Source organism: Anoplophora glabripennis, unplaced genomic scaffold, assembly GCF_000390285.2.
Source record: "Anoplophora glabripennis isolate ALB-LARVAE unplaced genomic scaffold, Agla_2.0 scaffold117, whole genome shotgun sequence".
Classification (NCBI taxonomy): Eukaryota; Metazoa; Arthropoda; class Insecta; order Coleoptera; family Cerambycidae; genus Anoplophora; species Anoplophora glabripennis.
Window position 1 is genome coordinate 623,463 of NW_019416274.1, and position 27,182 is coordinate 650,644.

Consider the following 27,182-nt stretch of genomic DNA (forward strand, 5'->3'; position numbering starts at 1 on the left):
TTTTATACTACGCAAGAATTTTTAAAAAGTGCTCTCGCCCTAATATGACTATTTTAGACGTAGGCTTCGCACACTTCAATTGCATTGTTTCAGTTGTTTTCTTTTTGCATTACTCATAATCTTATTTTAACATGTATCATTTACTGTTTGTTTATTTTGTTGTCCTCTTACAAACTTTTTATTTTAACATTTGACAACCATTTATTGCTTGTACTTGTATTGTTTTATTACCATTTTCTTTGTTTTTTAAATACTCTTTTTATTTGTGGACTGTTTTTTTATGTAATCAGGTATAAACAACTTCTGTGAAGTGATTTGACAGGCTTGTAGGAGCTGCAGTTCGTAGGTCCTTTTTTAATTGAGATTGGACTCGAAAACGTACTAATGTCAATATGACAATCAACCACTAAACAAAAAACGAAAAACAAAACCGCTACGTCTTGACCACAACTATTCTGTAGAATATATCTCCAAAAATAAGAAAATGTTTTAAACAGAAGTTCGCAATTGTTTCCTACATTTTCCTGATACTTACCCGAAGAGAGTCTATGTCTCATTTAGGAAACATTTCCAGATCTATGTTTATTAGAATTTCTAATTTCGTTATGAGACATAGAAGATACGAATATCAATTTTATCTTATAAGTTTTATCTGAGTTAATAATAGTGTATGCAATATTGTATACCATAAAACCTAGAAAATAATCTTAAAATTTGAAAATAATAGGAAAACAAAAGCAGTTAGAGGTAGAATAAATAAAAGACGCACAAAACGTATATTAATATACTTTTTATTCAAGTACATGCTTCTCTCCCCAAAACAGATTTATGCAACTTCTTTTTAACAAAGAAATGTCGTTTTATTAAAAAATAAAATATCTTAATTTTCCACCCACTTCCTCAGAATAACTTTAAGAAATAATAAAGTGCCCAGTCTATGATTAAATTTCAAACGTCTCTTTTATGTTAAGTTATTGATGTCATCCTATAAAATGTATGAAATATTCAAATTTTTATTAGCATTTAATTTAACACGACTATGTGTATCTTTTCGGTCTGTGGTCGAGCGGTTCGAGGCGTCAGTACCTGAAATGATAAATGCCGCTTGTGATTTCGTATTTCGGCAGTTAAATACTGTAGATGTTTGCAAAGGAATCATCCACTCTTTCAGAACCTGACACTGGTAAAACCGTCAACACGGCTAGCATAATTTTAATATTGCACAGCATGGTACAGAATTTGAATAACTTGTATTCATAAATACAAACGGTGAATACAAAATATTTAACCATAATTATATATTTTTTATTCTGAACAATATGTAATCGCGAATAAGAATATGTTAGATCCTTAAAACTTGTTCTATTGTGCAGTTCCTTCAGAATTATATATTTATTTTTAAAATAAAGGAAGGCTACCTCATATTTTCTAGCAGACAATAGGAATGTGACTATTTTATAAATAAAGCAATTGTTTTGTTTCAGGGACAACCATTCGGCAGCAAACAAAAAGTTGGAGAGCAGAACATAAAGCAGCCAGAACACTGGGTATTATAATGGGCGCTTTTTTATTATGTTGGTTGCCGTTTTTTCTTTGGTAAGTAATTCTTGTTTTGTTAAAATCTCCTCCGAAGAATGTCTTGAATATCTTATATCATTTTCAACATGAAGTGCAGAGAAAAATCAAAAGTTTATCTAGTACAATACCTATTTTTTACAACAACATCAGCGACAGCTATGATAGCAGCAACAATTATAAAAGCAAATTAAATTACCCTTCGATATTTTAAAATAACTGTATTTTTGTTCACAAATATCCATGGGCGTAGCTGCAATTTTTGCTTGGGGTAGGCCCAGAGCTGCAAGATCTGTGGAGGCCTGTAATGTGGTATCAAAAAGCAATCTTGAACACCAGTTTTCCTTCAGTATGCGGGTGGGAATTGTCAAAGACTTTGGCCGACAGACTGTTCCAGACAACTTCAGTTCTTGGTTTATACAACTCCAATCTGAAATTTGAAGAAATTATCGAATTATCGCGTCTTGTGAGGCAATTTGTCAGACCTCTGTGTGCTTCTGTCTTTAATAATTCCTTTTCACTTCGAGAATAAGTTTTTCCTCAAAAATTGGAACACAATATACTATGCACCAGTTACTATAACAAATGTCTACTTGAACTGTTGTTGTTCCTATTGTACATAATTTGTTTTCTGACTCATCTCATTATCACTGTTGTTAATTGGGATACACACTTCAATTAAAGTGCACCAGTCTATTGTAAATAACGGTAATAACATTAAAACATCCATGTCATTTGTTGAGTACAGAAATACTTACATGAAGTAGATATCCTCTCATCAAGATACTGAATAGAGAAACATGGAACATTGGAATATATGGAATATTGACCAAAACGTATGAATCCACAATGTGAAGACATAATTAGAAATTTTTGTCATTGACTTTACTTTGATTTTTGTAGTTATTTTTACTATCATTGTTATACCTAACTTTTGAAATTTTTGTAATGAATTGGTGTGCCTTAATTTATCTATTTCTCAATCAGTAACAGAATTAATGACATCAATCAAAAAACAAATTGTTTAGAAAGAATGGGACTAAGTTTAATTCAAGTTGACATTCGCTGTCGTAGCTGCTGTACCCTAAAAAATATTTCAGATGTCAGGGAAAAGCTTATTACCCCTTCACCTCCAGTACATAACCAGTGGCTTTCAATTCGGCTTTTTGGTCTAAAATGATATCCCGAACATTCTGAAGATATCTATGATCTTATGGTCTATCTAAAATGATCTCCTGAAATATCCTGAAGGTACCTATGTCATGGAATATAACTTGCGTAACCAATATTCTCCACAATTAAATACATTGTATTCTCCAATACGTGCCCTAAATATCGTTTTAATAATTTAGAATCGGGAGTATTCTTAACAAGAACCTGTACATATTATTTAATAAAGCACTATCGTCTTTGTATCTCCCCCTTTCCATTGAATAATATACGAGTATAGCTGAGAACTGTTCTCACTTCCGTCTCTCATTTAACATAATAAAAAATAAATTGGTCGTACCTTCGAGGTATGATTTTGTTTTACTATTCGAAATTAGACGAACAATAATCCAACGCTGATATTGTTCTTGGTAGTGATATCAACTCAGGCCATGAGTATAAATTTTTTCCATTTAAATAATTTGTCATTATCCTATAAAATGTATGAAATATTCAAATTTTTATTAGCATTTAATTTAACAGGACTATGTGTATCTTTTCGGTCGGTGGTCGAGCGGTTCGAGGCGTCAGTACCTGAAATGATAAATGCCGCTGTCGCGGGTTCGATCCCCGCGGCTGTAAGACCTTAGATCAGCTATATTCGTAGAGAGGAATTGGGCACCCTCTCTGCGGGTATGGTAGGGTGAAAGAACGTTGTCTTGGGTCAATGTGAGAGTGATGCTGATCACCCCCCTAATTAATGAGGTTTTCCAGATTTCCCTCATTCCTGTACTTAATGGTGGTGAATAATAATATACCGCTTCCTCTCCCACACAAGTCTCCGACTTCTGGGCCAATCCTTCGACTAGAATGAGGGGTAGAGATATTATTATTTTATTTTTAAATGATCATACTAGAAAGTGCGAACGTCAGCTCTTATAACGGAGGCAATGGGAAGTGGGTCGGTTTTAATGTTAATTCTCAGCATATAGATTTACCAGTTCGAGGAAAACGTTATGGGGAAGATAAAAGATGTCAAAAGGGCGCCAACCTACAAAAAACTAGCTAAAACAACCCCCTAACGTTTCCTCTCCCTGTAGGTCGGGATTTGGAGAAAGGAAAATAAAATAGCACAAATAAGATTTCACTGATATATTTCTCACTCTGGCTTTTACCGGATGTTCGGCGGAATACAGGGTGTACAGATGTCCTGCTGTCCTGGATCGGAGACTCAAATCTGGAGCTCAAGGGTGACCTATTCTCTTCCAGGTTTACCATAAAGTTAGTTGATTGTGGACTTAGAATAGCAGCGACTATCGTAATTCTTAGCTACTGAATTTTCGATAAATTATCATTACGTCAATCTAAGAGACTAGTTACAACGAATTTTAATCAATATTCCCAAACTTTAATGAACTAAATAATTTGAGACTTTTCTCAAAATTAAAGGACCTTATAGGCCTTTCAAAACTTTAAAACTTTTCTAAGAACTTCTCTAGAAACCTTTCTAGCGTTTAAAACTATTCTAAACTTTTCTACTATTCAAAAAACGTTTCAAACTCTTAAATAAACTTTTATAAGTTTTCAAAAACTAGAGAGAAAATAGAAGAAACAAAATTCAATTAGCGCGTGGTTGCACAGCTTTGAAGGTCATACAAAAAAAAACACAAGCAAAATCCAAATGGTTAACTAGGCTAAAATCTACTGGATCGAATTCAAGAGAAAACTAGAAATTTAATATTGAATTAATTATGTTTGATGTTCTTTGTCGTTCACTGGTGATTGATCTAAGTTAAACTAATCAGTTTTATTATAAATCATTCGCGAGTCAGTTGCTTTTACCGGCAGTAAAAATGAAAAAGGCTTTAAGTCGCTCCGGCAACCGTTTTATTAATTCAACTCTAAAAAAAAAACTAAATTCAATCGATGTGATTGGCCGGTTGAACGAACTACATTTCAGACAGGGCAACAGCTATTTAACCACCAAAGAACGGATTCTACCACTGACCATAGCCTATGTCCTACCACAAACTATTCAGTCCACTCTGTGTCTTTGGGTCGATGGTGATAGAAACAAATACAATAACCTTCAATGTATGACAACCAATTAAGTAGTGTGTGTAGTGCTCAAGGTTCGGTTTACAAATAACAAAATTAAAAGGAAATAATACAAATAAAAACGCTACAGTTAAAATTATACAATTACAGAACTATTACAATTCATACAATAAGATTCTCCATGTTTATAACAGGTAAATTGTAAACATTTGTGGCACATAGTTTATTACATTGGTGTTCTATAACTAATTGTAGGGTATGACAAAGATATACAGGATATAACAACAATACAGCAGTATACAGGTGGAAACAAAACTAACTAATAGTGATAACAAAGTTGAATTATGATGTCAAGATCTCAAGAAGCTGTTCAATTGTTGAGTTATAGTTAAAATAAATAGTGACATTCACACTATACAGGTAGTGAATGTTACACTACAAAATAATTCATAAAATTGCAGACAATTATTTAGCATTTAACAAATTTTGGAAACGTATTACACAAATGTTCTTACTACAAGTACCTAGTATAGTCCTTCAGATATCAATTGAAGAACCAACAGATTGATAGTATGTACCAGGTTCGGTCGCTGACGTAGCAACTCGGCATTGAAATATTTGAAAAACTTGTTCCCATATTTATTTAGCCGTACCCATAAACAGGTCTGGTCGAACTAAACGTGGAGGTGATAGAAATGTATACGCTCAGTTGAAGAATGCGAGCGTGGGCAAAGGAAAACGATCACAGTTGCATTGGGCTACTGGGCAATAATGCGGAATTTGATGTGATTCAGGTAATTTTAATTTATTATAGGCACCTTCCATCAATCATTCATATTACAATTGCGAAAGGGAGAAATAAGAGGGATATCTTTTTTACTAATATTATCACAACATGGCATTTTGGAGACCTTTTGAAACAGAACAAAACGAAATTTACCACCAATATAATAAAATTGAGGACATAAATAATTAAAATATGTTGTTGGCCAAATTAACATATAATAGAAATTTTCTACACATTACCTTGTAGTATAACAACCCCGGGTTCGATCGAAAAAAGAAAAATAAACGTAATTGTGGCCAAGAATATGTGATCGTCATGAGGAATACCTACGTTGTATACATCTATTTTTAATTGACCGGAAGGCGCTGGCTACTAACTTTAAGGAGAGGAAGTATGGTTTAATTTTATAAAACAAAAGCAGAGTAAATACACCTAACTTTATTATTTACGTACAACAGTCTTCAAATTAAACATGTGACAAATAGAAAGAACAACAAAAACATTAACAACCATTTAACATAAAATGAGAGTGCCAGGCTCACCTAGAGCTCCTGTGGGGAAAGAGCATGGCAGAGAAACCCACGATCGTTGCTCTAACTACCCAAATATAAATACAAAACAACCGCTAACAAAAGACATAAATTAGGATCCTTTGCTAATAATAAATAACACCCGACTTATTTAATTTCTCACTAAACGTCATCTCACTCGAATTAGACATACACACTTCCAAGTAAAACTGAAGAGGTTATAATAATAATACCAACAACAACAATAATAATAAGTAAGGTACTGGAGTCCCATACGGGAGGCAATCCAGCTATGAGTTGAGATTTCGTAAGATCTGTTTTAGCAATTCTTTTTTGTGTTTTAATTATTCTTTTTACAGATTCATTCCTCAAAGGCGAAGATGTTAGTAAATTCAACAAGGCTCTTATATGCGTATGACATAAAGTGAGCACAAGAAATGCTTTATTATTTGTTTTTCGAACAACGTAATCATGATAAAACAAGTTAAATATGAAACAAAGGAGTTGTTATTGTAATATATGGGCAGCCACGACAATATANCAACAAGGCTCTTATATGCGTATGACATAAAGTGAGCACAAGAAATGCTTTATTATTTGTTTTTCGAACAACGTAATCATGATAAAACAAGTTAAATATGAAACAAAGGAGTTGTTATTGTAATATATGGGCAGCCACGACAATATATACATATTTTAACATGTAATAAATAATGAGCAATCGTTAATAATAATTGTAACAATTTTACCTTAGAAAAATATATGCCCTTGAGCATAAAGCAATGAAAGCTAAACATACAAAGAATTATTATCATGAAACATCTATAACCACCACAATCATAAGATTACATAGAACAATTAACAACAATATTACCTGCTAACTAATACCGGTTAAACACTTTTAATTTTTCACTGCTTATATATTTTCACCATACACCGATCGCCTTACTTTTCACTCTGCGCTATCCTCACTTCCACTATTTTGGCTTCCTTCCAGAATTCCCCACCTAAGCGTTTGTTTTTGCGCTTTCTTCTACCAACTGTCAATATTACGTTTTCATTATTATACAACACCCATGTAACAGGTGACGTCGAAGTTGATACGATAAGTATGGTTTTGCACAACCTATATACAAATTATTATAATTTTTTACCTTTAGCAGAAAATTTTTTTAGGGACGCCTATGAAACTGAAATTTTATTACCAGAGGTGTTTTTGCATGTTCAACTGACTTCGGAAAGACTATACCGAGTCGTATAATTTTTTTAAACTGCCTAGTTAATTTCTTATCATGTATACAATGTTTCGTTGATTTTTTCGATAATTTACAATTTGCAATATGAAAAGAATATGCCTGAATTGATTACGAAAATAAGGAAGTTAACGCAAACGAAACAAATTATGTTAATCTAGATATATTTTTTTTCCGATTGCTATTATCGCATGATGTTCACGAAGCACGACGGTTTAACCTTACTTAGGGTGATACATAGACCAAAATCAACACACATCGCGCATATATTAAATTTAATTAAACTCGCAAAACTTCGACTAAACTGATAGTTCCCCGAGTAATACAATACACAAATCATTTTGCTTTCAGGCGGATTATTAAATTTGACATTACTCGACTGCGTACCAGACATGTAATATGACTGCTCGTGAATCGATATCTCTAGACCCAATAATAAACCAAGTATAGCAACACCAGAAGGCATTAAAAATAAATAGGTATAATATCGGTGAAAGGGTTTCCATTACACCACATAATAGGGGAGAGATTCTTAAAAGACAGGGAGTACGACGTAATGGGATACCTTTCTCATTACTTTCTTTCTCACAGCTGGGTAAAATATTCTTAACGACGGCTAAATGGAAACGATAATTCTTGATTTACTTCATCTTTCATTTACAGCATTTTGTTGTGCCACCATCTGTACCAAATGATTCTCAAATCCGTTTTCTCCAACGGATATTTAAAACGTTTTACAAGAATTAAACTAAATGTATGTATATTATTGTGTGACGATATTCCATATTGTAACAGCCAGCAGTAATTCACATCTGATTAAAATAGTGAATAATAATGAAAGTGTGGAGGGTGAGAAGACATTGAGAAAAAGAGAACAGTGAAATTATTGGAAAGATGCAATTATTATTTGAAATGACGTTGATTTGTGAAAAGAACTGTAAAAATTAAAGAACAAAATGAAAAGAAAAAACACAAGAAGTAACAATTAAGTAAATAGAACAACAATAATCAGTAGAATAAAGGATAAAAATTAAAGACACGATTAAATAGGCAATGAATGAATAAACAGAAGGTGTACAACTACAAAAAAACATTACTATGAAACTAAATTACATCACTAGGTACACAGAAAGAGAAATATGTTCATGTTATGTTTGAAATGAAGGTTACAACAAATAAAAATTTGCACTACATTATAAAAATATATAAAACTAACTCCTACAAGAAAACTTACATTATACATCTAGTAACAAACTTATTAGTACATTTTTTTAGTGCGAAATAAAAAGGTTCCAAGAGCTGGTTTTTCTTCCGATAAAAAAACGTGATATTTACATAGTTTTTCCGAAGATTTTTTATTTGACAAATCTTTATACACAGAAGAAGGCAGAGCCATTTTGTTACTAGCATCTCAGATTATAACTTTAGAAGTACCAAATTGTACTGGAAACATTTTTAAGAAGTTTACTACTTATCTGAAGGATACAATCAACTTTCATATGTAAATAAAATGTAAGTCCCTGTCGGTTTCTATATTGTTCATTATACAAGGGCAAAGTGTAATTTGGAAATTGTCACAGTAGAAATAGATGTAAAAATATTAAATGATACTAAAGTTGCATACAGCACAATAATAATTTTCGACCATTTCTGAGAGAATCGCTGTATCTACCCTTTTTCGCAACTAAAATGTTAAATTCATGTTCACTTAGTAGATGAGTAAGTATATTCATGCCCAGACGCTTTTGTTTTCACATTCCTTTTCCGTGTAAAATTACTGAAATTAAATTATCTTTCATTAACATTTTTAATTTGAAAATATATCAAGACTTGCACAAATTTCCATTATGCGGATACATGATTCATATTTTTGTCATAATAAGAAGTTTGTAAATAATCCCGATATAGTTATCAGTGTTAGAGAGCCAAGGAATATATTTACCATATAGTAGGTACAATTGATGCCATTTGATAATAAATAATATAAAACTGATATTCTGTTTACTTTGATATAATTTTTTAAGACAATTCACACTCATGGTTTCCCAGAAATTAAAATATAGGAGTCAGTTCTAAGTAAAATCTATTGGCCGAAACTTTAGCTTCCAAAAATGCATGTGTTTACTAACATGAAATGATATTTGAAGAATAAGTAAATTGAGTTGAAAAAACTTTAATTCCTAATAATTTACCACATTGATACGACGAAAACTTTTGTGGAACCGCTGACTCTACTAGTTTATAATGTATGCCCCTTTAAAAATCGTTATACAAAATGATATGCAACCAACTCATAGTTTTCATCAAAATTTTCATATCTTACCACCATCAATGTTACTGGGTCAGTTTAGTATGTCTAATCGTTACTAATTAACATAGATACCGCACTACTACTACTAGTCTACCACATTGATAGGAGGAAAACTTTTGTGGGACCGCTGACTTTAATAGTTTATAATTCATGCTCCTTTCGTAATAACAAGAAATTAAATAATTTGTTCATTAATAATTAATTTTCACAGTAAAAGTCATATCTTTTCGTAATGAAAACTAAAGCAGAATTGATAGATAGATTAGATATCAAAAATTAAAATAGCAATTTTTCTGTTTACTACCAAAAAAATAAGACAAGAATGTGGAGAATATGCCATTTACTACTATTATTCGCCTATTTTTTATGTAGTATATAATCGGGAACGATTCTAGAGGTTCTCAATAATTTTTATCAATCTTTGATTATCATTAATTTAAATCACCATCTTACAGTTTCAACGATTGTGATTGTTAGAAATGGATTCTACCTAGTATTTCTTGTGCTCTCAATAAAATCCTTTTATACTTTCACAATGTGGAGCTATGTTTAATAAGTTCAATATATGAAAAGAAGTAAAGTAGATGTATTGTTATGTTCTTGAAGAACATGAGGAGTGTTCGGTTATTCTCATTATGAGACCTTTATTTTAGAAGTTTAAGAAATAGTTTTCCTCTTAAAACGTATGTCAAAAGAAAATTTCGATTACCGATTTTCATTAACAAGGAATGAACATTTTTGGTGAATAGGTGTACCAGTAAAATACAATCACTCAACGTTTAATAGCCCGGCATGATGTAATGATGTAGATATATTTTATTGGAAATAAGTCACGCTTCATTGGGACGCTTTAAAAGGATTTATTACAACTTTTAATTTAATTATAAATCTGAAAGCGAGTAAATGTAAAAAGAAGTCTGCCAATTCCAATTTAACCATCGCCATCAAGTGCAAAAAAAACATTAGAATAATTGACTGAAAACACTTAGAAAAATTTCCGATTCATATTCATACTACCGTGATATTTTAATTTGAATATTTTTGTCAGAATAAAAATTTCGAATTTATTCACATTCCTTGCGCTTCGTCCACAGTTGAAATTAAACCGACCGTCCTTTAACAGATTTAAATAGTTGCTTACATAAAAAAAAATAAGTTGGAACTTGACCCACTACCGAAAATCATTAACAACTAACAGTAGAACATATAGAACAGTTCAAATTGTAAAGGACTCCGCAATAATCTTATGGAAATTGGGTTTCTGTCAAATTGTCTGAATTTTTGATATGTTGCAGATTTTGTCATCCTGAACAAAAGTCTCCATGGGCACAAAGTGCCAAAATGAACATTTTGGCAGCTACGGAGCTGCCAAAGCTGCCCTGACCCGTTGCAAAACTATTCATTTTCAATACTATTTACAGATGTCAAAAGCATATTTTAATTATTCTAATATATAGGGTAATGTTTTTGAGGTCACTGGATTCAACCCTCATGTCAGATTGGACAAATTGACCGTTGACAGCTGTCAATACACTGTCAACGAAGAATAGAAAAGTAAATATTCTCTTTTCACATTGAGAGTTTGGGCTTTTGAGGGAGCTGAATTCAATTCTCATGCCAGATTGGCAAAATTGACAGCTGTCAACTGTCAATTTTTCCAATCTGGCATGAGAATTGAATTCAGCGACCTCAAGAACCCAAACTCTCAATGTCAACAGAGAATATTTACTTTTATATTCCTCGTTGACAGTCAATTGACAGCTGTCAACTGTCAATTTTGCCAATCTGGCATGAGAATTGAATTCAGCTCCCTCAAAAGCCCAAACTCTCAATGTGAAAAGAGAATATTTACTTTTCTATTCTTCGTTGACAGTGTATTGACAGCTGTCAACGGTCAATTTGTCCAATCTGACATGAGGGTTGAATCCAGTGACCTCAAAAACATTACCCTATATATTAGAATAATTAAAATATGCTTTTGACATCTGTAAATAGTATTGAAAATGAATAGTTTTGCAACGGGTCAGGGGAGCTTTGGCAGCTCCGTAGCTGCCAAAATGTTTATTTTGGCACTTTGTGCCCATGGAGACTTTTGTTCAGGATGACAAAATCTACAACATATCAAAAATTCAGACAATTTGACAGAAACCCAATTTCCATAAGATTATTGCGGGGTCTTTTCCTTTGTTACGTTATCTAAATCGAGACAATACATTTTGTTTCTTTTTTGTGTGTGTCTTGCTAAGAAAGTCATCTATAGCGACGAGGCTCGTTTTCATCTTACAATTAGTGGAAATGTAACAAAGCAAAACTATCGAATTTGGGGCAGAAATAATCCTCTGGTCACGTGGAGTAGATTTTATGCTGACTGGCAATGGAGAACGGTATAGAGAGATGCTATTAAACTTTTTGTAGCCTCATTTGGATGGCATGGACTTTTTTATTACTATAATGTTTCCTCCTCATATGAAATGCTGCGTTTCTTTTGAGACACCTTTTAGAAACAATTCAGGTACGAATCTTTCTGTACAATGAGACGTGTTTTTTTTCATTTTAACATAATTGCATTTCATTATGGCCGAGAATACTAATAAACCAAATAACACAAATACCATACATTTGTGTCAACGATATACTTAAAGAATTATAAATTTCAACAATCGCCCATTTAATTTTTTGACTTTCTTACTACTACCAAGGAAAATGGATCTTTTGACTTTTTTGTTTCTTATTTATAATTATATAATAATTAATAATTATATAATTATAAAAATTCATGACCGATTGCTAAATCGCCCTATTAGTATTAGAATATATTTGTTCAAATATAATTTAATAAAAGACACTACAATTTATCTGAAAATATAGAGCGGACAAATAACGAAGACGTCTAAAAATATAGAAGCATATTTACAGGGAAGATGAAAATCTAGATATACATCTGGTGTATTTGTACATATATTTTACGTGTGATTAAAACTAAAATTCCAGCATTTCCCAGAAACTGATAGAATCTAATATTTTAAGTAGCTTCGTTAACGAATACGAACTTTGCGTTCCTTTACGTGGTGTAGAATATATTTGTCCGACATATACTCGTACATAATGCAAAGCTCGTTAGGGCTTTTATTTCTTATTGCACGTACAACTACAGTGATAAAGGTAGTTTTTGCGATATACCTACTCTCATTATAAATGGTTATGATGAGTTTTGTTTGGGTTTTCCCGATTCATATATGTATCTTTTCTTTGATTAACGTATTTTTTACAAAATAAAAAGGGGAGTGACTTAGAAGTACAACGATAGACATAGCTTTGCATATGTATACAGTCTAGTAATAAATGATTTTAGTCAATTTTGTTAAGAATTTCTCGATTCATACCAGTAGGTATGTATATTTCTTTTCATTGGCATATTTTCCATAAAATTTAACAACTACATAGGGACAACAACGTACATCTTAAACAAGAGAATATGTCGTTAAACACATTTTTTTGTAATATATAAATTTTTCAGTATCCAGCTGTTATTGATTTTCCCAAAGAGTAGGCTTACGTTCTACCTTATCCATAACAGTTAAAATAAGTTTAAAAATTCACCAAAAATTCGATTGGTAAGAAAAATCGATTGGTAATCTAGGCTTACGTCCTACCTTATCCATGACAGTTAAAGTAAATTTAAAAATTCACCCAAAATTCGATCGGTAATATTCCCAAATAAGTTTAAAATTAGAGCGTTTTTAGAAAAAATAAAAATAAAGACACATAGCTTTTATATTACTAATAGAATAAAGTTGTGATATACAGTGTTATAAAAAATACTCATACCTCAGTTGTTTTTGAAGACATTAATTTTGCAGACTTTTACTTTATTCCAATACATCTGTTATATAAGTTTGGTCAAAATAAATAAATAAATAAAGATGTGGCAGTCGTAATACTCATTGGCACTCCAACTTTACGTTTGTGGTTTAAGGATATTGTTTTTTCGCAAGTATAAGAAATTTTTTATCAATAATATTAATTACTCAATATGTTTATTTAAATATATAACCGATTGTATGATGGTTTTGAGTAATTATAGGTAATATTATGATTGTACACTTGTCGAAATTATCAATTATTGGATTAATAAAGTTAGTTCTGAAGAAGTTTAAAAATAAAAACGAAACTTCCATGAAATTTTGAAAGTCCATTTTAAAAATATTGTCCTATATACCGACGAATGTAAATCGAAAGATATTGCAAAATATTTATGTGTTAAAAGATAAAAATGTAATTCCTTTTGTCTTTTTTTTTAAGTTACAGTTTTTTTAACATTGAAATGAAGCTACCTTAAAGTCTTAATACTAATTTATTCATATTTCTTAAATTTGTAATTAATTAAAATTAGGAAAACACAATACATATTTTTTTTATTTTACAATATCTCGTAAACCAAACCCTAAATCAAAAGATTGCAGTACGCAGGAAGAAGTCGATGTTTATAAAGCTAATATTTGTAACTAATCAATAACAGCCTAGACATGACCCCAAAATTATGAAAATTGTAGATCTGAAAATAACTAAGTAGAGTATTATTTATCATTTCTAATTTTGCATCTTTTGACATTTCCAAAATCCGCTAAGATTTTAAACTGAAACAGAAATTTCATGAATTTCAAACTACAGTTTGCACAAAAAAAAACAATTCGCTTTAAAATTGATAATATTTAAGATACTGTTAAGTTTTAGGTGATGGTAATTAAGGCCATGCAGCCAAATTTTGCTTAAAGTAATGTGATTCCTTCAAAATTGTTTCTAAAAAAACCGTAACGGGCCTTGGATTATTATCAACAAAATATACTATTCCCTCATACCTATAAGTTTTATTACGAAAGCCAGTAAGTTCTAATTATTATTATCTCAAACTACCACAAAAAGCACAAATATTTGATATATATTTCAATAATAGGGGTGAAATATAAAGCATATGCATATGTCACATTTTAAATATCAACGCCACTTAATGTCACTGTCGTAAAGTGACCTACTAATCTATGTATATATGTACTATGAAAGCATGATTAGTATCGTGGAATAAACTTTTTTAATAGTGATATTGTGGGAAACAACTACTCCACAATATAATATTGCTTAGAAAGTTTATTCCTCCTAGCATCAGTAATGTATCTACAGATTAGTTTGTGCCAATAGACATTAAATATCAATGACATTTAAAAATATGACATATATTTTATAGGTCATAGTCTCAGTCATACACAAACCATGACTATACATATAAATAGCTTCGTCGGTTATCTCACCTATCCGACCTAATAAGTTCTAAACCTATGTTGTATTATTTAATGAGGAAACGTTTTGATATCTTGACAACGATACAAAAATGTATTAGGTACTAATTATCGCATACATATTTATTTATCTTATCCCGCTCCTAAGTTGGGATCGATTTCACTCGACCCAAAGAAATAGAAAACGCCGCCACAGCGACGGGTATTTTTGGCAAACTTCGATAAAATATTGGAAGTTGAAATAGCGAAGTAAACAAGAAGCTTTAGGAGAACCCATATATTAAGGTTTTATTCCTGACAGGAAAATATAATCCTGTTGCATACCCGCTTCCAATATCGGAAGCGTTCAAAACAATTCTAACAAGAAACGGACATATTGTGTATGGTTATAGTAAACAATTTTTTTATTTTTATTAACATGTTCAGTAAAAATTACAAAACATACAAAATAAGAATAAAACGTAGTATTGCCAGCAGTTTATACTGAACATAAAAAGTATATCCTATGAGAACGTCGATGGAAACGATAATTGAAACGCTAGAAAGTACAGAGACAAATGCATTTACATTTTTGTTTGCAATACAAAGTCGATTAGAAATAAAAATAATTCATGAGTGAATAGAGATGGTGGAAGGCCAAAAACTTTGTCCCATACTTCTTGTTAAGATATTCATTTCTCTTAAACCATAACGTAATGTTTAGACCCTTTTACACAAAAAACGTGTTGTGTTTTTTATTCAAATTTATCAATTTTGCTTACAAATTATTTATACAAGCACTCTGCCTTTTACCTCTTGTCTTATAAATGATTAAACGTGGATTCCATCCAATAAGTAAATAGAAGATATATGTGGGATTTGCTCTTATTTTGTTGCATCAAAATATATAGAGTTCTTACGATTTTATAAAAAGTAATACGTCAATCCAAAGCACACCTGAGTCAAAGCGGATCTGATGGTTTTAATCAAATATAATCTCATAATATTTTATTAAAGCCGACTTTGGAGCTCCTTTAGCTTATTACGTCTCATACGCTTCATAATAATAATATTACTGACAAAAGCCAACAGGCGTCGGATAAGCTTTATATATTTTTCATGATAAAAGCGAAGGCTTTTAAAATTAAAAATACAAGCGAATAAAATATGTCGCGCAGCCTAACATTACGATCGATAAAAAATTGGGTTACGGAAATTTTTATGACATTTTTAATTTAGATTAATAATTACTTGATCAGTTTCAACTTACTGGATACAGACTGCGACTTAGTTGAGGTGGGCGTTGTAATGCCTAATTTTCAGTTAATATATAGCAGTCTTTTGTCGAGAGCTTTAGAAAATTTAATCAAGTTAGGAACAATATCTCTTCATTGTACTAGTTACACAAGTTTTCGCCATAGTATAAGACAGTTTACAAGTTGGCAACATATTCAGAATAAAAAAAGCATATTGTTACCTCTTTTGTTTATCGTTACGTTTCCTGAATTTTACACGCCCGTTGAACATACAGAAAATCACGTACGGTACTACTATAAACATAATCACACGCCGCAGAATACTTTTAAAAAACTGTTAACACATGAATGAATCACAATTATTAACTTCTTTCTACAAATATCTCGACAAAACAGGACAAGTACATTTGCCAATGTTTTCTATCACTACAAGAAAAAAGAATCCTTGTACATCAACATTTCTGTAGTTTAGATTCAGACAAAAATGGCGATGGCGATTCTTTTGTTCTGTTACTAAATTAAAAGTTCGATTTCTTGTTTATAAAAATTATGCCTTAAAAAGTGCCTGCACGTTGTACAGAAGGTACGAACATTTATTTTGGATCTTGTTCCGAACCTAGTTTCTATTGCTAAGATACAATGTTTAAAAAAATGAAGATTTGGATATTAAAATATAAAAATTTTGGTATAGTTGTCAGTATAGAAAACAGCATTCATAATATTTCAAAACGTAAAATCAAAATGTTCTTTTCTAGAAAATAAAATATGTTACAAACGTTTTGGTAAAAACTACCAATACGTATTTGCAGAACAGGCTTTGTGGGAATCTTGGCTATCAATTGTTAAACTTGATGATGATATGCCAAAAGACTTTTGAACCGGAAAAATTTTGATTTTTTTTTTAAATTCAAAACAGAAAAAGTTGTTTAAACTCGTACATTATTACGACACTTTTTGTAGAAAATTCAAATATGTTTACGTATTTGTTGTGACATCTCAAAGGTTGGAGAAAGACATTTAACATTATTATACTCGTGGACGACATATTTTCATTTACCAAATATTTTTCCGATTACCTTGATGATATGATTTACTGTTCCATTTTCGTATAAATGTAATGTTATATTTAAAAACAAAACGTTCAACTATTACTCTAACCGGTACTTTGAGTCTCGGTTAAGATTTGGTTAAGTAATCATATGATTAGACTATACATATACTGATTTATTTTATAATAGTATATTTAAAGCCTAATCGCCTGATTACTTAATCAAGTCATAACTGAGACTCAAAGTAACAATAAAATTTTGACAATTCAGTTAAATTTTCATTGACACCATCAAAGCCAGTTGGGAGTATTTGATTTTTACTATACTTCATACTTTTTATTAAATTTGTAACTAAATTAGTTTCTTCTACGATTTAAACCAATTTATAAAAGAGTCAAAGTCTGTCAAGTCTTCTGAATACAGTAGCAATCAATTCGTGGGGCTATATCTTACAGAATTCGTTGACTGTTACGTAGGGTCTAAAACGTAAAAAATGTTTAATTCAATTTGAAATGAAACAATCCCAGATTGTTGACTATCTCTAATTGATAAATCAAGAAACTACGTATTTTATCGATATCTAGCAATAACACCTTTTCTATTTAAATACAGTGGCGTTTTAAGAAACATCTGCGTTTTCTCAAAAGCAAAAAAGTTATATCCAAAATTTCACTTTCGTAAGGAAGATCAATTTCAATTATCTGTCCATCGTAGTTCTTTCGTATTGGACATTGGTAGGTTTCATTTCAGTACCTATGTCACGCACAACCATTAAAAGGAAAGTACTGTTTCGTAACAATTCGTTACTTCCTAGAGTAGCAACAGCGCCTCATCCTTTCCCCTTCACAAAAGGGGAAATAGAACTACATTAGGATTTTAAATCGTGAAATACTTAGGTGCATGTTACCTGATGTTACAACAACTGTTCAAAATTTTGTCCACCGACGCGTAAATACATTTGGGCCCGTCTTCGTCAGTTTCTACGAACTAACACGACTGTTGTCTTGCTTCACCTTAAATTAAAACGATATCCATCAACTCTCGAGTAAACCATTTTTGACACTGAAAAAACTAATGTAAACACTATCGCAAAAACGTAAATACTAACATCGGATTTCAGTATTCGGAATCTGCTGGTTCCACATGGAGAGAGAGAGCGCGCATTGCGCACAACGTACAACGCAAATGACGCTAGAGATTACAATAGTCCAGCGATGTAAGGATTGAAAATACTACAACTTTAATAATTTTTTTCTCGAAAACTATAAGGATTTTACAATTTTTTCTTACGATATTAACTCCATTGTTTCGGATAAGTTGTGAATTACCCTATATAATATAATCTTCTATTTAGGATATCTTTTTTATCTGTATCGACCAAGATATTAGTTATACTGACATTTTTTTTTCAAATGGGAGAAATAACTAGAAGTACTTTATAAAAACCATTTATTTTGCTACTAACTTGGAAATGTCAGAATACGTGTGACTTTATTGATTTATTTACTTAGTTTTTTTCACCTCAACAATAACTCTTCTACTAGCGGCATGCCCAATGGGTCACAAGACCTGACTACAGCAAATTACAGTACCACTTTTTACAACAACAGCAAATGCTTCTTTGTTTGTTTACTTACCTGAAAGTTCAAGGATACTGCTTGAAAAATGTTGTTTGTTTACAGAAGTGCGTCAACAACCGGGTATCATATGAATACATTTTCATTTAGATAACAAAGTGGTTACGTTAAATCCCAAAATTTAAGTGTGTTTAATCACGTGTTTTGCAATCGTAAAAACTTTTAAATCAACTTTCATTGTTTAAAGAACATATGCAATCACAAGCAACAACAATAGCGATGTAGAATTTTTCTTAGCAAAATTACTGTGTATTATGTTCATAATAAATTGTTGACAGTCAATCCGACAATATCCCAAATTTTTACCAAAACAAAAAGTTCGCGGGCAAGGTAGTTAAAATAATTATAATATAGTTAATTAGACTTTCCATTTAATCATGTGAAAACTACTCTTTACATGTCCTATGGAATGCGAGTAAAATAAACCCAAAACGTACAATGCACCAAATATCCTGTAAACAAAAAGTTCACAGGTAAGATAGTTAAAACAACTGCAATATGACTGCTAGACTTTCCATTTAAGGCGGTTACTAGAAATTTGCATTTATAAGCCAAGAACGGTTAGAAGTAAAATTTAATGTAATACCTCATTTTAAAATAAGCAGTTATAGTCTTTCCAATATCAATTGAAAAACCAAAAGGATGATAGTATATACCAGGTTCGATCGTTGACGCATCAATTCGGCATTGAAATATTTGAAGAACTTGTTCCCATATTTATTTAGCCATACCTATATACAGGTCCGGTCGAACTAAACATGCAGGTGGTAGAAATGTATACGCCCAGTTGAAGAATGAACGTGCGGGCAAACAGCACTGGTCGACTGCGTCATAAATTTCAGTTGTTGACAAGTCGCCTGGCAGTGCACTGCAGCAATGCGGAATTTGGTGTGATTCAGGTAATTTTAATTTATTATAGGCACCTTCTATTAATCATTCATATTACAATTGCGAAAGGGACAAATAAGAGGGATATTTTGTTTACTACTTTACTAATATTATTACAATATGGCATTTTGGAGGCCTTTTGAAACGGAACAAAACGAAATTTACCATCAATATAATAAAGTTGTTTGAGGACATAAATAATTAAAATATGTTGTTGGTCAAATGAACATATAATAGAAATTTTCTACACATTATATACAAATTATTATAATGTTTTACATTTAGCAGAAAACTTTTTTAGGGACGCCTATGAAACTCATTAAATTTGATTGCTCGGTTTTTTTATACATGTTCAGCTGACTTCGGAAAGATTATAATATAATTTTTTTCAATTTGATGATTTGGGAAAATTCGTTTTCTGAATAAATTCGTCATCATCAGGGAGTAGATTGTTGCGAAGCAATTTTTTTAACAGTTGTGCGCGTGTCACAGGTACTAAAATAAAACCTTCCAATTCCCTTCAAAGAAGAATATAGATGCGAAAAGTAACTGGTAAACAAAATATTAAAATTTAAATTAAGCATATAGAATTAGTACTTTGCTATTCATTTATTCAGATCGAACAACTTATAACTCAGTTTTACAATATTTGACATTAATATGCAATAAGATATAAAGCGGAATCTAATTCAACTCATTTAAATATTATTTTAAAACTAATAAGATTTTATCGCCGATCGAGATATCACTTGCAAATTTCATGATCCATTTTTCTTAAAATCGCATCAACGTCAAGATGGGGCGGTAGAAATCAGGTCAATGTTAAACGTATTTCTAACTTTTGCAATTTTCCCTGCGACGCGGTTTTAGTTAGAAACCGTGAACTGGAAATCTAATTTTGTCCTCTCTCTGTGTCTATAAACAAAGACGTTATGTATTGGCCTACGTCGAACGGATCACCGCTCACAGCACGCCGCTTTCATGTGGGTCTGTTTTGAATTAGTTATCTGGGTTCATTAGCGAATTGCTCTTGCTCTTTTATTTCGTTTGGGACATACATTTCGCAAACTAACGATGCCACTTTCCGAGTTGGGTTGCGAATCAGAAATATGGGCTTCCTCTATTTTCAACTAAAAACAGTTTTTCTGTGTAAATGTAATCATACACAGAATAATTTATAACTTATCCTACACACACTTACAAACAAATGTGTAATTAAAATTAGAATCGATATCACCAAACCCCATTTAATAGCCTTTGAATGGTAGTAGTAAAAAGCAATGCAGTCTACTTTTTAATGAAAAATCATTCAATTTTCAAAATTTACTATACCTATTTATAAAATTTTTCATTTCCAATTTCCATCCACCGGGGCACTTTAGTGAAGTCATGTCAGAACCAGCATCAACCAATATTGTAGCAGAACTGCAAGGAAATTAGTATATAAATTTGGCTTCGGAAGATTTAAGTAAGTAGCAATTTCTTTTCCCATGTTTCCAAATTTAATTATTCCTACGTTTTATATTGTATCTGAATTTTCGTATTGTTATGTCTTTAATTGTGTCTAAGAGGGTTGGTACAAAACTTTTTACATCTCTAAATTCTAATTTTTTAAGCTTATGCCTTCTGCAGGCTCCCATCCTATAAACAAACACAATTTTCAATGTATTTATTTATTTATTTAAAATACACATGCAACAGGCGATGCCCAATAACAGGATATGTTAAGTCTAGTAATAAAATATGAAAAAATTTAAAAGAGAAAAATTTACTATGAAAAATAGATAAAAAAATAAAAATAGTATAAACTTACAAATAACACAAATATAAAGAACAAAATAAAAAGGCAACAAACTATAAAAGACAGATATGACTACCTAAGTAAAGCATTTTTTTATATCATTAGCCAAACAACAAAAAAGATCGACATTATTTTCTATCCCACTGTACTTGGAAACAATTTGATACAATGATGATGCTACTAGGATGTTACTACGTGCTGCGGGTAGACTAAAAACATTATTACTTCTAGCTGATAGTCGTGGTACTTTGATATTAGTATTACTTAAAACACCTGGACAGTCCAAAATGTTATGTAGAACTTTATACAAAAACATTACTTGAAAAACCATATGGGAATATGTACCATTCAATAAGTACACAGCTGATTTCATAAACCTACGCTGTACTCTTTCCAAAGTTGCAATTTGATTAGCATAAATTGAGTTCCAGACGATTGATGCATATTCTAATTTAGAACGAATAAAGGTAATGTAGAGCAATCGTAGTGTAGAAATACTGATAAAGTAACATATAGCAGTCGGCAATGATGTTTATTTCGCAAAATAGCTTAAGGTCATCACCATACATTAAATGGTGTACTTGTAGATCAACCATGATGATCGTTAACAAAAAGAACAAAGAGTAAGGGGTCCGAGTATAGATCCTTGTGGCACACCAGATATTTGATGAAACTTGTGCGATTTATACACCTTTAAGTACCTCTGTAGCATGCTGTCTAGACAATATCTAAAAATGGTCTATCATGCTTTAATATAGAGTCATATGAATTACGCTGTACTATATTGGGATTCAACGGTTAGTAGTCACACTGAACCACTCACAATTATACAAAAAAGATTTTTAAAGATGATGTTACAAAAAGAATTAATTTACCCTAGTAATGAGTTGTACCTTGAAGCTAAAGTCTTCGATGTAAGACAACTTTATTACTACAACTGTGTTTGTAAATATCATTTTACTGATAATAAGCATGAAATGTCTCATAATTATGAAACTAGAAGAAAACAAAAGTTCTTATCTCCCTTTATGCAAAAAAATTTAGGCCAAAGATCACTACTATATTTAGCACCTAAACTATATAATACTGTACCTGATTCCTTGAAAGTAAATAATCTATCAACGTATGCTACGGTAGCGCAGTCGGTCGAGAGTGCGGTGGCAAGCATTTCTCGGCTAGGCTTCCTACTCTGGTCCGGGTTCGATCTCCGGTGTCGGCACTGGCAATGTCGATGGATAATGGGTGTTTGTCCGCGTTTTTTTAAGTGTAACCCCGTTCCGCACAAGCCTTTGGCTTTGGATTTGGGGGTTGTCTCATTTCTGTGGTGTGTTTTATGTTTATGTTTTATGTTTATGCAATCAAGAGGAAAATTAAAATGTACATATTAGAAACTCCTCGGGAAACAATAAGTAAATATTTTTATTAATATAATTAATCCGAATTAACTGATTCCGTAAACATATACATACTTTTCTTTTATGTGTATAATTATGTATTTTTGTCCTGTTTTATTTTATTATATACATGTTTGATGTTTTTCTGTGATAGAAATTTTGTGATGTATGTTCATATTTTACTTTATGTTCTTGAAACAAGTGTAAACTTATCAAGTATTGTTTATTCGTATAGCTTTTAATATTGATTTACGTTTTATATACTCTGTATTTTCTAGGAATAAATTATTATTTAAAACCACGACAAACTGATATCTATTTTGTGAAGAAGATTCAAAAAGTTGCAAAAGTGATTCGGACTCTCCAAACTCATCTAGTTTGTACAGCAAAAGGTCGTGATTAAAAATGTAAATTACATTGGCATTACCTAGGACAATAAATATTTAACATCTGGGATCTCCAATAAATTGTTTTATTTCATTACTAGAAAACATTTTTGATTTGTACTCTTTATATTTTATTTGCAATAAGCATGCAATTAAGAATATTTGGATATGTATACTTTATATTTTATATTTAACATTTTTTATCAAAATTGAATATTATGTCCATAAACTTGTGGATTTCACTTTTTTTTTAACAAAACAGACATTTGGGACTATCGAAAAATTCCTAGCCTTATTTGTATCTCTACAATCCATATAGTGAATCAAATTTTTTGTATGCATTGTCGATTAGGCAAATTATTGAGTGTTACTGTAACCTTCTTAGTGCTCTCAATGTCGTGGTTTATCGTTTACATCTTTTTAACACGTGCAACAAATTAACCTATGCATATCGTATTATTATTTGTTTATTCATTTATTTCCTTTTTTAAATGTGGCAGTACATCACTGGATTGTGCATTCGCTCAATGCGATTTATACCAAATTTCAAGAAAAAATATTAATTTCCCAAGAAAAGAAATAAATAAAATTTTATAACACCTATCAGCACCTATATCAGCAAATTCAACTGCTTTGCCGCTATTGTTATTATTAATTAATAAAATTTGTGGTTTTAATTAATAAAATAATTTGACTTACCTGATATCAAAAAAAATACTGTTCAAAATTTGGTCCACCGACATGTAAACACATTCGGGCCCGTCTTACCTAGTTTCTACGAACTATCACAAATGTTGTCTTGTTTCACCACAACACCAATAATAAAGAGAGTGCATTGCGTACAGGCACAATGCGAACGACGCTAATAATTTTTTCTCGGAAACTGAGTTTTACAAAAATTTTTTTACGATATTGACTCCATTTTTCATGATTTTCATCACCCTGTATAATAAAGGTTTTATAATTTTCATTCTTCCAGAAACTGTCTCGCAAACGGCGCCCATGCTCTGCGCATGTGCCTACAAACGCTTAATATAAAAAATACATCGCGTTCAATTTCACACTTTAATACAGCTTTTGAGCAATATCTCGGAAATGAATCCGATCATATTCAAATGTGGTAAATGTTATAAAGGTAGGTAAAATGTGTAATAAAACACCTATCAAATTTTCGACTTCCAAGTTGGGTAGCAGATCGAAAGCTGATTTGAATTGTTGCAGGGTCATGTAAATATTTTTTTAAGACAATGAGAAGGTCAACGCAACATATTTTTAAGTACTGAGTAATATATGCATTTTTCTTTCAGAAGAACCCATAAAAATATTGTGTTAGATCACCAATCTTGCTCTAAGGGAACTTTAGAAAAACTGTATTTATAAAAACAATGAGATAGAACTTACGAAGTATTGAAATATTACTTTGTGCGAACATACAGTGACCTACTGAACTGTAGGTACAAGACTAATGTTACATTAGAAGAATTAAAGTTTTAGGAAACTCTTTACTAGATAGTGTGGGCGGAATTCAATGCTGGTTAGGACTTTAGTTCAAAAAGTAGTCGTTTCCTACAATATTATTAATTAAAAATACTGCCGATAAGTATTATTTATTTCTTGAAACAGAAATTGCTATATTTAACTCTTCTTTGTCATCTAAAAAAAATCCTAATAGTACCTACTTTTCTAATTCTGAAAATAAAAGAATGGTGCCATGAGAACATGTCCTTGAATTAACAGGTGAGTGGGAAGTGCCGCCGACACGTTTTCTCGATTTCTGTATATAAGAAGTTATAAGACAAAATCTTATTTTTCTTTTATATACAAGTAGGACTAACAACTAGGGGAAACTGGCCTAAAATGACATAGCGGGGTAAAAGCATTGTTTTCTCAAATAAAAATTAAATAAGAGGTATTTTTATTTATATGCACAGTTGTGGACAAAAAAATATTTCCCATCTGAACCGTTTATAAAGGATTAAAGTATAAAACTTCTAAGTAACCACAGCTGATTATTAACTAACTAATTCTATTTTTGTGTGCTTGCAGCCGATTACTATTTTTGCAAATAGTTATTTTCTTCATTTGTAAAGTGACTCTAAATTAGCAATTTGTTGTATAACTAATTTAAAATTTGGGGAGGTAATTGTCACAAAATATTTTTAATAAATCTTGTTAAGAAATTGTAGTAGCTTCTTTCATAAATTTGTTATCCAACATATTGTTAATGTGTTAGACGTTCGTAGATTATTTTTTACTTTGCGTATACTTCCAATTGTCCATATGTCAACCACATATGTATAGTACTACACAGTAATCGAATTTTGAGGAATATATGACAATGCTTTCGATGTGCACCATCCACGCGATACGGCATTTATTTAAGTTTGACAAATAAATGTACCCACATACAAATAGTTAGTTATCCGTGCTGTCTTATTTACATTTGAGAAATATTTGGGAGGTGACCGCATCATCTAGAGTCAGCTTTTAGCTTAAACAAATATTATTTATTTGTCAAGGTAAAATGACATCTTTGAGTAAAAGACAGACTGACACTTTGTTAAAAGTGTTATTTTGTAATAAAATGTTAGTTCTATATGAAATTACAGAAAATTAGCTGATGAAAGAGAGAAAACTAAAATCGAAATTATTCATTAATTTTCTACTTTGACAGCTAGCGCGAATTTCTAACCTCATCTTGTCACCGGATAAATTTAGTAATATTTCAGAAAATGAAGATAATGATATACCTTGTACCTAATCTAACGATCTAAATGGATCTTCTTAAGAAGGGTGGGAGGGATAGAAGGTACAAAAATTGAAAGGAGGAGCGTCATTAAGTGCGGTTTCCAGTCCAATTGAAAAAATAAAAAAAAATGTTATGATTTTTATAGATAGACAGACAAAATTCAGTCGATTTTAGCTCAAACGGACCCACCCCGCACCAGCCACTGCTCTACATACCTCCAAATAACCGACACACATCCCTGGGGCCAGAGGCCAAGCAATATTCAGTTAATTTTGGGCCAACGTCTATCTTTCCATACTCATCCCCACAATTCTAATCACGTGTCTCTATTGTGACAGGCAGGAATGCCAGAAAATTCAGACTAAAGCTCAGATAAACACAAACTAGGGCTCTGACAGGCAAGTTCGACCTGAATAAAGGACTAGTAGAATGTAATTAAACCATGGCCAGGAAAACTGAAGCTTGGACAGGGAACTCGAACTAAAGGTCATACATGGAAGCTCAAACGCTAACAGAAGCTCTAGCTGGTAAAACAAAGCTGAAGCTCCGTCAGGCAAACGCAAACTGAAGCTAGGACAGGAAAACTTTGGACCAAAATCAACTGAATATTTCTTGTCTGGTCTAGAAAGGGTAATTTTTGTGACATCACTGCTTGTTATAATAGTTGGATATGGGTAGGGGAAGCTGGGTTGGATTCGTTTAGCCCAAAACAAATGAATTGTCTGGCTCTGGCATGTGTAAAAAGTCATTATTCTGCCATTATTACCTGTCATAGTAGCTGGATGTGGGTCGATTATTGGGGGACAGTGAATGGTGAGGAGTGGGTCCATTTGGGCTAAAATCGATTGAATTTTGTTTGTCTGTCCCCAAGCTATAAAAATCAGATTTTTTTTTGTATTTTTCCAATTGGGCGGAAAACCGCATTTAATGACCCGCCTCCTTTATTAGATCTGTGTAAAGACTGGAGTTTTCCACGGTTGGATGATTTAAGTGGAGATATTGTTATTTTAAAACAAACTAACCTTATAATACAGGGTGTTAGAAAAAAAGTGTAAAATATTTATGGAGGTAATAGTATGAACCAAA

The 27,182-nt window shown here is 31.6% G+C and overlaps 1 protein-coding gene across 1 annotated transcript in view; it reads left to right on the forward strand.

Annotated features, from left to right (window-relative positions):
* LOC108904124 (octopamine receptor beta-2R-like) overlaps nucleotides 1-27,182 on the forward strand; it is a 97,321-nt gene that overhangs the window by 304 nt on the left and 69,835 nt on the right. The window contains exon 2 of the mRNA XM_018706550.1: nucleotides 1,485-1,596. Within this exon, the coding sequence (XP_018562066.1) occupies nucleotides 1,485-1,596 (112 nt within the window). The remainder of the gene's footprint in view (nucleotides 1-1,484; nucleotides 1,597-27,182) is intronic.